The sequence below is a fragment of the Euphorbia lathyris genome, chromosome 10 (genome assembly GCF_963576675.1).
Source record: "Euphorbia lathyris chromosome 10, ddEupLath1.1, whole genome shotgun sequence".
Lineage (NCBI taxonomy): Eukaryota > Viridiplantae > Streptophyta > Magnoliopsida > Malpighiales > Euphorbiaceae > Euphorbia > Euphorbia lathyris.
Genome location: NC_088919.1, coordinates 41,168,494 through 41,182,807, shown reverse-complemented (window position 1 = coordinate 41,182,807; position 14,314 = coordinate 41,168,494). Strand labels below are relative to the sequence as shown.

General features: G+C 35.6%; 1 protein-coding gene across 2 annotated transcripts; it reads left to right on the top strand.

Annotated features, from left to right (window-relative positions):
- Positions 1 to 2,277, top strand: LOC136209613 (B3 domain-containing protein At4g01580-like). 2 transcript variants are annotated; one of them, XM_066001134.1, is made up of 4 exons: positions 1 to 177; positions 313 to 603; positions 1,374 to 1,658; positions 1,752 to 2,277. In XM_066001134.1, the coding sequence occupies exons 1-3, from the start codon at positions 94 to 96 to the stop codon at positions 1,635 to 1,637; spliced, it is 639 nt and encodes a 212-aa protein (XP_065857206.1). In that variant the 5' UTR covers positions 1 to 93; the 3' UTR covers positions 1,638 to 1,658; positions 1,752 to 2,277. The 2 variants fall into 2 exon arrangements, with proteins under 2 accessions (XP_065857206.1, XP_065857205.1); XM_066001133.1 differs by having other exon boundaries at positions 250 to 603.
- The last annotated feature ends 12,037 nt before the right edge of the window (positions 2,278 to 14,314 follow it).

Below are 14,314 nucleotides of genomic sequence, written 5' to 3'. Positions count from 1 at the left end.
TTTGAATTCCAAACTTGATTAAAAAAGACATTTTTAAAAAAAAAAATATAAGGTCCTCAAATGAAGAAGAACTGAATCTCAAGCTCTTCAACAATGGCTTCCAGGTCCATGAAGAACAACAAAATGCCTCATTTTTTCAAAGTAATTCTTGATCATACCATACGTGATAAGAAACTGGTATATCTTTCTCTTTTCTTCTTAATTACATCCTTCAACATATAATTTCTAACTAATATTTATTCAAAATAGGCCATTCCAAGAAAATTTGTAAAAACTTATGGAGATAATCTGTCAAGTTTTGTCACGTTGAAGGTCCCAACCGGTGTAAAATGGAAAGTAGAACTTGTCAAAACTAGCGCCGAAGAGATTTGGTTGCAACGCGGATGGCCAGAATTTGTTGAATATTACTCGATTGCTTATGGATCTTTTCTAGTATTTGAATATGAAAACAACAATGGTGATTTCAATGTTATCATATTTGATAAAACTTGCACGGAGATAAACTATCCCTCCATCCCGGTCCGGGAACAAGTACCAAATGTTGTTCAAGTTTCGAAATCATTCCAAGCAGAAGTTTCATCTTACAATCTGATCGCCGCAATGGTAAGGAAAATCATAAACTTTGATAAGTTTGATATATCCATGTTCACATGCAACTTACGGCTTGATTAGGGGTTTAGAGGGGTTAATAAAGGAAGAGTTAGTAAGGGTTGATATAAACCCTTGTTTGGGAGAGGAATGGTTAAGGGTTTCTCCGAATCCATGTTTGGAACCCAAAAAAAATTAGAAGGGCAAGAGTCTGCTTGGATGGGGTTAAAGGAGGTTCATTGAAGGGAGGTTATTTTCCTAACCTTGAGGTTATTTTTCTAAATAGAGGTTCAAAAACTTTGAAATAACCTCAATTTCAGTTCCATTCTCTTCTCTTCCCTTTCCCTCCCTTACCTTTAATGAACCTTGTGAAACCTTCATCCAAGCAAGCCCTAAGGGTTTGGAGGGGTTTTGAAAGGTTTTTTCTGTCCAATTTTCAACCCTCCAATTCGGTGGGTTTGTAAGGGTTAGAAATTATCTTTCCTTCCCCTTCTTTACCTTTTCCTACCCTTCTCTACTACCCTCCTCTACCCTTCCTTTATTTACCATTCCCTACCCTTCGTCCAATCAAGCCCTTAATGACCAAATAAATTTGTTCATTCACTGTGAGATATAGACTTATTAAATATAAGTCTTAGATGCTTTGAATCTCCGTCTTAAGATTTTAATAAACACAGATCCAACGGTAAATGACCAAATACTACATGGTCATTAAGATCCGTGCGATCAACACCGAAATTTGATATTGAGAATGTTATATAATAATATTTGTTTGTAAAGTGCAGGCTGTGCCGAGATATTATATTGAAAATAACGTTAAGCGAAGAAGTGAAATAAAAGCAATAAACTTGAGATTGAAGGTTAACAATAAATCCAAATGGTGGTTAGTGAAGCTGGTTCTTCATGAGGGCAGAGGTCTAATATCCGCAGGTTGGCTTAAATTTGCACGGGATAATGTTTTGAAAGTCGGAGATGTTTGCATTTTTGAGCCGCCGGTTAATGATACTGATCCAATTCCGCTCGTTAATGTCTTTATTAGGAGGGGTTAAATGTTGAGAATTTCACTGAAGGTATCGATTTCTCCATGTTCTTCACAATATTTTCTAACAATATAGCTTAAATTTGTTAGATTAATGATTAATTTAGCCTTGTTAATTTTGTAGGTATTACAGCTGAAGAATAGTACTTGGCGCAACGGTAAACGTTGTTATCGTGTGTGATCAAGAGGTCACGGGTTCGAGTCTTAGGAGCGGCCTCTTCAAGGAGTGGAACCAGGAGGCTAAAAAAAATTTGCCCAGCCCTAACGGGCTGAACTTTGAAAATTTACCGTTAACCGCATAATTAATTTTGATTTTTTTTTTGACGTTTTGAAATTTTTGTATTAATATGTTTGAGCCCCGAGTCATCCGGGGTCCTGGTTCCGCCACTGGATCTTTTGCCAAATAAATTGGCAGGAAAAGGCCTGCCTCAATATACCTTTGTGGTGGGACTCCTCCCTGAACCCTCGCTCAGTGGGGACGCGTAGTGCACCGGACCGTCCTTTTTACAGCTGAAGAATAGAAAGAAAATACAAATTGATTTAGGAGTTTTTTTTTTGGTTGAGAAGAGAGGAGAGGAGGATGAAGTTCCTTTTGGTAGCTTAAGTTTTTATGTTTCTGTTGAGAATTTTGGGTGCCTGTGTTACATTTTTATCGGATCTATTTAATAGAATTTTATATTAATAAAATATAAAGAGAAATGAATCAATTGGAAGGATGTAGTGAAGGGATGAAAATGGATCATTTTACTAAATTTATATAATTTTGGGACCTGTATTGAAGAGCTTCTTGCACACCCCATCTACAACTCTTATAGAGTAGTTTGTCCATCAACTATTACTGCATAATAATAGTAGTTTCTAGGAGTTATTATTTAAAATTAACTGGTCGTGTACGGTCAAGGAAGGAACGGAGCACAAGCACAACTTTTACTGGCTAATTGTGGAATGTCAGAAATTACTCAGGCAGGATTGGGAGGTCCAATTAATTCATGTTTTACGCGAAGGGAACCGAGCCGCGGATTAGATGGCAAACTATGTAGGAAGTTTAAATTTGGATCTTCACGAGTGTGAGGTACCGCCTGCAGGCATCTAAGATATTCTGTATTCTGATCTTTGTGGAACTTGTCTCATTAGGATGACAAGTACTCTCTAGTCTATTTTGTTCGTCGAGGTTTTTGCCCCTCCATACTCATCAAAAAAAAAAATATTTAAAACTAACTGCACCTTAGAGCATCTCCAATAGAGAGTGCTCAAAAGAGTGCGAGCTGATGTGGCATCAGGTTTGACAACTTTTAAAGGGTGTCCACTATTGGAGTGATTGTGGGTGTCAAGGAAAGTTGCCAATTTTTGACAACCTATTGGCAACTTTGTTTAATTATTTTTTAATATAAAATCTGTGGTCCCTCTCCTAGAAATAATAAAATATGGAGCCTTTTATTTTTAATATTTATAATAAAATAATAATTTATAGGATTATAATAATAACTTTTCAAGCAACCTCTATTGGATCATTTTTTAAGTGGATTACTATACCCAGCCCCAAATTCACACTTCCAGCCCCGAAAAAGACGTAACCGCCCTTTAACTAAAAATTGAAAATCCCAAACTCTCCCAAACTCTCCCAAATACATTTTGATCCAAAATCAAAGACAACACGTTTGATGGAGAGCAATCCGTTATCACCGGGAAGAGACGGGAGTGATGCTGTGTCTGAAGTTGAGGTATTTTTCCGATTGAAGTTCCTATGATTTCTGTCAATTTTTTTAAAAAAAAATCGCTGGTTCGGACCTCGGGCGTATGAGTATCACGCCCCACCATGTGGTCGGGCGTGTGAGCATCACGCCCGACCATGTGGTGGGGCGTGATAGCCACACGCCCCACCACATGGTGGGGCGTGATGCTCGTACGCCCCACCATGAGGTGGGACGTAATGCTCATACGCCCCACTTCATGGTGGGGCGTGATGCTCACACGCCCGACCACATGGTGGAGCGTGATGCTCACACGCCCACGTATATTGTTGCTGTTTTTTCGGGTTTAGACACCGAAACACTGTAGAAATATCGCGCGTTGGAATGTAATGTTCGTTATTTATCATTTGCAGGAGGTTTCATGGGAAGAATTTGGCTGAAACGGCATTGATTACAGTTCGCAGTTTTTTCCCAAACAAACGTTTCAAACATATCATGAAGCTGTTAACTGGGCAAAACAAACGGCAATTGGGATCGGATTCGAGTTAACAACAGCGTCGCATAAGACAGGGGGCAAGTCAAAGTGGATATTGGTTAAATGTGCTCGTGGTATTAAGAATTATAGAAGGAAAAAGGATATGGATACGGATGAGATACTGCGGAGGGAAACAAAAACAAAGTAATGTGGTTGCAAATTCCAGATAAAGCTTCTAAAAATCGCTGAATTAGGCGGTTGGGTGGTGAATGGGATTGCTGGAGATAGAGGAAAGCACTCTCATCAATTGGCTATATATCGTCAGGGCTACAGACAAATGAGCGGACTAAGCTCGGGTTCTAAAAAACTTGTTCGTGAAATGAGTTCAGCTCAAGCTAAGCCGTGTGCTATTTTTGCTGCAATCAAAGAAAAACATCCGGAGGATTGCCCGACATAAAGACATATCTATAACTACAGGGAGAAAATCAGGACAGAGAGCTTTGAGGGTCGGGATGTAATCGGTCAGTTTTATCGGCTTGCTATAGATAAGGAATACATACATTGGACGCAAGCTGTGCCGGGCAGCAATGTTGTGACTCACTTATTTATGGCACATCCTACATCGATCAAACTGTTCCGATCTTATTACTTGTTTGTTGGTATGGATTCAACATATAAAACAAACAAGTATAAGATGCCATTCTTTGAGATCATTGGAATGACGCCTTCAAACAAAAACTTCTTGATCGCCTATGCAATCATGAAGGATGAAACTGAGGGAAGTTATATGTGGGTGTTACAAAAATTGAAGCTTTTGCTCCAACCTGATGTGCATCCAACAGCCATTGCTACAGATCGGGAGTTAGGACTGATGAGGCCGGTTCGTGAGGTATTTCCTCATAGTCATCATTTATTGTGCACATGGCATATTAATAAAGATGTGGAGGATAGAGTAGGCAAGTTGTGTGGAGTGAAGAGTTTTGGTGAAATTTTTAAGAATTCCAAATGGAAACGTATAATTGAAGCCCCGACAGTAGCCGAATATGAGGCGGCAGTGTATGCCATGAAGGATACTACTGCCAAATGGCCTCGTGTGATAGAGTACGTGGAGACGACATGGCTAGTGCATAAAGAGAAGTTTTGTCGAGCATGGACGAACAAGGTGTTGCACTTAGGAAACACCACAACCTGTCGAGTGGAGAGTTCACATGCACAGTTGAAACAGTGGTTGAATTCATCTACTGGTGCACTCGATACAGTGTGGGCGAAGGTGCACAAGGACATTGAGGCTCAGATCGAGGCGATCAAGTAAGACATTTATGTTGTTATTTAATTTAATCTTTTATAGTGTAATACATTAGTTTTGTAATCCTTTACGGTATATAATCAGATACTCACTCGAGGACTCGAGAAGAAGATCTGCGGTGGCTCACTGTGGAGCACCTTTCAAGTATCTCGACTTACACGTTTCACATTACTGCTTGCGTGTACTAAATGCTGAGCTCAAGCGTATGCACGGATTGAGTATGAATGTGGTAAGTGAATGCGGATGCGTGTTGCCCATGACTCATGGCATTCCGTGTGCTTGTGAGCTTAAAACGTATATTGACACAAATGAATCAGTCCGTGCTGACCGAATTGGAGATCTCTTGAGGTTTTGAGTTACATACTAGTTAGTGCTCTCGTATATGCTGACGGGTCTGAGGATCACCGTTTTTTTCACTCTCTGGTGGAAAAGGTTGAAAAATTAGATCCTTCAATGGTGCGTAGCATATCGATGATGATTCATGATCAGATAAACCCAGAACAAAGTGGCTTCAAAGAACCTGAGGTCAAAGACACTGTTAGGGGTAGACCAAAGGGGAATTTATCAACAAAACGAAATCCGAGTGCATGGGAGTACAGTCAGGCACCACGAGGTCGAGCACGGTCCTCAGGTTCGAGGAGTAGTCGTAGTCGAGGCCGTTCCTCATCCTCATCTGTGCATAACAACGAGATGCCGGGTATATTTTATTTTATTAATATATATGTTGAAGTTAAAGTAAATATATTTTTATTGATGAATTTCATATATTAATATTTTCAGTCGGATTTGATGCGGATATCGCCGGTTACCACCATTTACATCGGTTTCAAGGTCTCATCGTACCATTTATTACTGGATTCCATGATGTTGTAGCAGATGGTAACTGTGGATTTCGTGTGTTAGCCGATGCCATCACCTATAATCAGGAGGAGTGGAAGCTGATGAGAGTGCTCATAGAGAATGAGATGCGGGCAAACCGTGATCTATATGTGCCAGTGTACGGGAACGGATTTGATGCTGCCCTCGCGCGTATTAAATGGGCAAGAGTGGGGTGTAGTGAGTCCCACTGGATGGTGAGTCCGGATGACTTATATGTTGCTGCATCTGTTTTGAATGCAGTAATATTCCTTTTTACTACATCACAGTTAGGATGTTGCACTATACTGCCGATGCGTTCCGACGATGGAAGACCACCAGAGCGAGAGATTGTGATTTTTCATTTGGGGAGTTATCATCACTACATACGTCTTTATTTACATCCTACATTTCCAGTGCCTCCCATTGCCACCCAATGGCTTATATTTCATGATCCGAGTGTTCGTCACTTGGACAATCTATACGCTGAAAGGAGAGAGGCTTGGACTAGATTATATTAGTTTTATATGTTGTAATTAATAATATTTATTCATTAACTTATATTATTGTTACTGATTTTAGTTAAAATTGTATGGTATTTTTAGGTTTTAAGTACAATTCTGTAGTTACGGGTTTAACGGCCTAGTTACGGGTTTAACGGCCTAATTACGGGTTTAACGGCCTATTTACGGGTTTAAAAATCTATTTTTTTTGCCAATCCGACACGCGGGCGTGTGGATATCACGCCTCACCGTGTGGTCGGACGTGATAGCCCAACGCCCGACCTTGCGGTGAGGCGTTGGGCTATCACGTCCGACCACGCGGTGAGACGTGTGGCTATCACGCCCGACCACGCAGTGAGGCGTGATATCCACACGCCCGCGTGTCGGATTGGCAAAAAAATAGATTTTCCCTCCCTAAAACCCATGAAAGGGCATTTTCGTCATTTCACGGGGGCTAGGGGTGGGAATTTGTGGCTGGGTTTAACAACACCCTTTTTTAAGTAAAGGTTGACAAAAGTGATATGAAGAAAAGAGACAATAAAATATTATATTTTGGAATTATGTGTTAAATTTTGGTACTCGTTTTTAGCACCTTCTGTAACAGATGCTCTTAGAAACAACTATTATGGATACCTTAACTTTTGGATTTCATGGCATTTTGTGCTGGATGATTAAATTTCTAGTAGTTGAAATGGATTTTTGTGTACCGAGTGGGTTGGACATTTCATGATCATTAATATCATATATTTTTGTGAAGGCAAAAAGTATCCTGAGGTCCCTGATCTTTCATTGTTTGGTGCATTAAGCCCTCGATCTTTTATTTAGACACATTGAGCCCCTGATCTTTCATCATTTGGTGCATTAAGCCCTCGATCTTTCATTTAGACACATTGAACCCTTGATCTTTCATATATGGGTGTATTAGGCCCTTCCGTAAATCAATTAATATATAGGTTTATTAAGGGCATGTTTGGTTAGGTTTATATAACTGCAGCGTTTCGCATTTTCTCTGAAACTGCAACATTTTGGAGCTTTTCACGAAAAGCTCTTTTCATGAACAGTTGTTTGTAGTTACTTGTTATTGATAAAATTACTCTTGTTATTTCCACAAAATGTGCTTCAATTTTAACATTATTTTTATTTTTAGAACATAATTATCGAAAAACAAGGTTTTATTGTGTTCAATAAATTTTTTATTTTTTTTATTTAAATTATTTTTATTAATTTGTATAATATATTTTTTATTTTAGAATTTGTTATTTTTAGAACATCATTTGTTGTCACACCAAACATGCCCTTAATAAACCTATATATTAATTGATTTATGGAAGGACCTAATACACCCATATATGAAAGATCAAGGGCTCAATGTGTCTAAATGAAAGATCGAGGGCTTAATGCACTAAATGGTGAAAGATCAGGGGCTCAATATGTCTAAATAAAAGATCGAGGGCTTAATGCACCAAACAATGAAAGATTAAGGGTCTCAGGATGCTTTTTGCCTTTTGTGAATCAAGTCTGAATATATTATATAGTGTGGGCAAAATATCATTTGTACTTATTTTTGTTGATTTGTTGTTTTTTTTGGGGCAAACTTCAAATTTGGCAGTACCATATTTACTCAACCCAACACATTTTATCTGTCAAGTATGAAGCACGGATACTTCTAAGAGGTTGATGTACGCATATCGAATACTTTGGAGATATGGATACGTGGGGATATGTATGGGATACGCGGGGATACGGCAAAAAAAATATCTATGTGTTGGCCCAAAATAAAATAAATTTTATTTTCATATATATAAAAAGCTTATGTTTAATTTTAAGATATAGTTTCTATTTTTCTAAATAATAATAGTAATAATAATAAAATAAGATGAATGAAAAATAATATATATATATAGGGGTGAGATCCAGCGTGACAAGAGCTTAAGTTATGACAATGAGCTTATTGTGTGACATAACAAAACTACGTAGTTTTTGTGATAATTAAAAAGGGTAAGGTGACAAATTAGTAAATAAAATGAAAGATAGGATAGAGAAAATTGTTTTATTTTTTTCTTTAAAATGCATTTTCCCAACTTTTCCAATCTCGTTTTTCAAAAAATTTTATACCGTTGGACTCGTCTTAATTAAACGGTCATTTTAAGATCCATGAAGCTCAAGTAAAAAAAATTCCGGTGAACGGAATCCGGGTGGGTATTTTCCGGTGAGAAAAAAAGTACCCAGAAAATTCTCAAAAAATTCAAAAAATATAAAACATTATTCTAAGAAACTTTAATTATTGGATCGAAATGGGATTTCTTACGGTTTAGTCCCAATAAAACGTTTTCCTTAATTTTATCCATTTTACATGCTTCAACAATTTGTTGGGACTTTATCGTAAGAAATCCCGCTTCGACCCAAGAATTAAAGTTTCTTAGAATAATGTTTTACATGTTCTGAAATTTTTTGAGAATTTTCTGTGCACTTTATTTCTCGCCAGAAGCCGCCCATCCGGATTCCGTTCACCGGAATTTTTTTACTTGAACTTCAGGGATCTTAAAATAACCGTCTAATTTAGACGAGTCTAATAGTATAAAAAAATTTGAAAACCAAGGTTAAAAATGTCAGGAAAATGTATTTTAAAGAAAAGAAATAAAACATTTTTCTGTTGGAACAATACAAGTATTATGTTGGAACAAATGGTACACTGATTTGGAACAATGTAAGTAGGACAAAAAACGTGTCCAGAAAATTATCAAAAAATTTAAAAACATGTAAAACATCATTTTAAGAAACTTTAATTCTTGGCTCAAAGTGAAATTCCTTACAGTTTTGACCCAATAAATTGTTGAAGCATGTAAAATGGATAAAATTAAGGAACAAGTTTTATTGGGACTAAACCGTAAGAAATCCCGCTTCGACCCAAGAATTAAAGTTTCTTAGAATAGTGTTTTATATTTTTTGGAATTTTTTAAGAATTTTCTAGGCACTTTTTTCTCGCCAGAAAACGTCCACCCGGATTCCGTTCACCGGAATTTTTTTTACTTGCGCTTCAAGAATCTTAAAATGACTGTCTAATTTAAACGAGTCTAATAGTATAAAAAATTTCGAAAAACGAGGTTAGAAATATCAGAAAAATGTATTTAAAGAAAAGAAATAAAACAATTTTCTGTTGGAACAATATAAGTATTATGTTGGAACAAATGGTACACTGATTTGGAACAACGTAAGTATGATAAAAAACGTGTCCAGAAAATTATCAAAAAATTTCAAAACATGTAAAATATTATTTTAAGAAACTTTAATTGATGGCTTAAAGCGAGATTCCTTACATTTTTTACCCAACAAATTGTTGAAGCGTGTAAAATGGATAAAATTAAAGAAAACATTTTACTGGGTCTAAACCGTAAGAAATCTCATTTCGACCCAAGAATTAAAGTTTCTTAGAATAATGTTTTACATTTTCTGGAATTTTTTGAGAATTTTCTGGACACTCTTTGTCTCGCCGGAAAACGTCCACCCGTATTCCGTTCACCGGAATTTTTTTTACTTGAGCTTCATGGATCTTAAAATGACCATTTAATTAAGACGAGTCTAACAGTATAAAATTTTTTTAAAAACGAAGTTGGAAAAGTTGGAAAAATGCATTTTAAAGAAAAAAAAAACAATTTTTTCTTTCCTTTTATTTACAAATTTGCCACATTCCACTGATTAATTACAAAATTGGTCATTGTCACACCTGATCTCTTCTATATATATATATATATATATATATATATATATATAAAGTAACCTCCAGCTCGGCGAGCTAGAGGTCAGTCCTCGCCCGGAGTCCGACTTCTCCAAACGCACCCGAACACAATCACAAGCTAACCTATGAAGCCTAGCCTATCCCCACACCTAGGCCTAAGTCTTAAAAGTCTCTCTAACAATAAGGTAGTGGGGTGATGTGACATGAAAGTTAAGGAAAATTAGGAATAAATTGGTGATGGTTAATGAAAGTTGAGGAAGTTAGTAGGTGGCAAGTTAGTGAGCAAAATATGAGAGAAATTCATGGGTTAGTGGTGTATTATTTACCTAAAATGCCACTAAAAAATGCTATAAATAGACCTCAAAACCTTGATTCATACTCACTCACTCAACACAGCAAAATCCATTCCTAAAGGTCCTTTCAAATGCTCTCTTTTTAGTTCTTAGTTTTTAAGTTCTTTGTTTTTGTTCTTCAAGTTCTTAGTTTTAATTCCTTCTTTTAGCTTGCTTTAGCCTTAATTCAAGTTCTAATAGCCTCCTTTCAAGTTTTTTCAATTCAATTTAGCATTCCCAATCTTTTAGTTTGCTCAATTCCTTAGCTAGAATTATTTTTGCAAATTAATTTTTTCAGATTCGTCCAACTATCTTCAAAGCCCGATTTCGTCCATTTAAAGTTATTTTTTGCTTTCAATCCCCTCTACAAATTTGTTTTTGACTTCCTCAAGTTCAATCTAGCATTTTAATTTGCCCAATTACGAGTTCAGAATCTCCGTTTACAAGCCAATCTTTATACCTCAATTTCTTTAAACATTATGTTTCCAGATTTTTCCAGATTTGTCCATTAATTTTCCTAGCCCGTTTTCGTCTATTTAAACTCCGTTTTAGCCTTCGATCCCTTATAAAAGTTTGTTCCTAACTTCCTGAAATTAAATTTAGCCTTTTTATTCATCCAATTCTGTGTTCTTAAGCATTCATACGATTCCTCCGAAGTTGAAGGTTAAATCTGCCCCATTGTTGCCTACCATAATTCAGAAATTGCCAAGATCAATTCCGCTCGTGCCAATCAACCGTGGTGTTCTGAGAACCTCGAACTGACACCAAAATTCAACGTCCAGCCGAGATAGCTATTGTGACTCCGAGTTTGTCGTTGAATTCTAAATTATTATTTTTACATTTCAATTCATTGTATTTGATTTGCTTTCTCAATTCAATTGAATTAGCTATATGTTTAGTATAGAAAATTTTCAATTGTAATTAATTTCATTTTTTTATGCTTACTTTGAACACGTGTATTCAAACCTTGATTTATATCAATAAATACCAATTTTTCACCAAACCTTGTGTCAATCTCGCACCTTTAATTTCTTTATTTTATCCGTCTTTAATTTAATCACATTGGCTTAAATTAAATAATTTTCTAGCAAAGTTTCTATAACGGCGCTAGAGACCTAAGAGAGACTCTTTCAATCCTTGCGTCCCTTGCCAATCGCCTCGTTTAGATTTCAAGTTTTTGGCGCGCAAATTCCATAAACTTAACCATTTTAATTGAGAAATAATCTTCTCTGGCACGCCCGCACCCTGACCAGATGTGACAAGGTTGAAAATTAGCGTAATCGCAAAATATCGCTAACACCATGTTTTCTTTTTTCTTTTAATAATGGGGATACAAGGGGATACTGCAAAATAGGTATCTTTTTTCTTTTAATCACGAGGATAAGCCGAAATATTTTGGAGATACGTTTCAGAGTTATTAGGTAAAATGCGGGGGATACGTGGAGATAGGGGGACCGAAACTACCCCTGATCATGATGGTTTCGACTGTTGGAGGGACCCGAACTCCCCTTTATACGCCCTATTTGTTAGTTTTGTTTTCTGTTTGAAGTCTCCTTGTTCTTCAATTACTTCGGTGAGCATTAGAGAGAGATTGTACTTTGTAGTGCGTTTGGAAGTCTTTCTCACTCCTTTTATGCTTTTACTAATATATCTTGGTCCATTAAAAACAATGTAATGTTTAGGTGTGGAGGAAGTGATATTTTTTGAAAAAAAAATGATTTTAAGCTTAATAGATTGAGAAGCTTAAGATTTTTTTTTTTTTAACTAGATTGATTTTTCTAGCCTTCATTGGCGGACTCTGTTTGAAAGTTTAATTTAGTATTAAGACAATCAAGTTAATACTTTGATTTATGAGTTTTGACTCAACTCTTTTAGATTTGATTTCATATTTTTGTACAAATATTATGCTTTTAGATGTAGCTTTAGCTTTAGCTTTGAGAATTCTTTCTTGTTGATTTAGTTATTGAACAATCAAATGCAAAATTTTAACCCTCAAATTGTGGGTATTGAGCCTTTCATTGTAACCGAATACTTTTCCATAGCTTGCTAATGCTATAACTTTTTTTAATTGTCATGTTAAGATTACGAGGGTGTTTGTTTCAGCTTTTCGGATGAGCGTTTAGCGTTTCACTCCAAACCGCAGGAAATATAGCGTTTGGTTAGGTTTATATAACTGCAGCGTTTAACATTTTCTCTGGAAATTGCAGCGTTTTGGAGCGTTTCACGAAAAGCTCATATTTGGAGCTTTTCATAAACAGCTGTTTGTAGTTAGTTGTTATTGACAAAATTATCCTTCTTATTTCTACAAAAATATGTTTATTCTTTAATATTATTTATATTTCTACAACATAATTACCGGAAAAACAAGGTTTTGTTGCATTCAATAATTTTTTATTTTTTATATAAATTATTTTTATTAATTTGTGTAACACATTTTTTATTTTATAATAGGATAAAATGCAAAAATACCCCCAACATTTATAGCTATGATCAATTTCACCCTTAACGTCTAAAATGGTGCAATTATAACCCTAAGTCAAAAGCAAATTTACCCATAACATTGACAAGTTAGGTCAATTTGAGAAATAATTTACCAAACTGTATTCTTGGTCATGAATATTGCCATCTGCATTTCACATGTGCACGGTTTTATCATCGTTAGTAACAGATCACACACATATAATTAGACGTGAATTTTTTTAAGAAAATAAAAAAATATATTGTCTTTTGTACAAGTTGGACAAAAAAATTTCCAATATTTCATCGAATTTATAAATATTAATTTTCAATTTTATTGTTAAATCATAAAATATGAAATCTCTTTTTTAAGAACTACTGGTATGTGCAATTTGGTGTATAATAAGAAATAAAATATCTATGTTTTCTAATAATATCTGAAATCGACCAAACTTACCAATGTTAGGGGTAAAATTGCTCTTAGTTGTCAGCATTATGGGTAAAATTGCACAATTCTAGACATTAAGAGTAAAATTATTCCTAGTTGTAAACATTATGAGTATTTTTTCACATTTTTCCTTTTATAATTTCATCGTTGATTAATTTAAAACATGTCCATTTTAGACATTTTAAATCCGAACAGCAACAGTTCAATATAATTTTACCAAACACTAATAATTAAACAGCTAATAACAAACAGCTCACATCAACAGCTAACAGCTTACTGCAACCGCAAACAGCAAACAGCAACCGCAACAGCTATTAGCTAACAGCTGAACCAAACAGGTCCTACATGTCTAATCCTAAATGATAGAGGCACAACCATTTAGTTTAATTAGCACACCTAATTGTAAAAAGGTAATTCCCTCATTTTAATGAACCCATTTGTGCCTTAATTTTTTTTCTTAGTAGTCACTAGATTGTTTTAGCTTAGCCTAGTTAATTTTCTCCCCAAATCATCCTAATTGGCTACTTTTTTTTTTTTTTTTTTATAATGAAAGATAATTTCATGCAAAAAGTGAAGATAACTAGTTATAATTTGCATAGGTGCATGCAATGTAAAAAGTTTGAAAACGGTTGATAAAGGTAGTGCCGTTCTTGACCTTTTAGAGGTCTGGGGCGAGATGATAAATTTAGGCCCTTTATATATATATTCTACTTTTTATCATAAAGGCAGAATTTTTTTTTCCCAAAGAGTTATGACATTAAACTTAAAAGATAATTTGATGTGAAATGTCAATGAATTTCAAGAAATTATGGATGTTGGTTTATCACATAGTTGTTGGAAGAGAAAGTTAGAGAACGTCAATGTCCAAATCTAACCGGTACTAT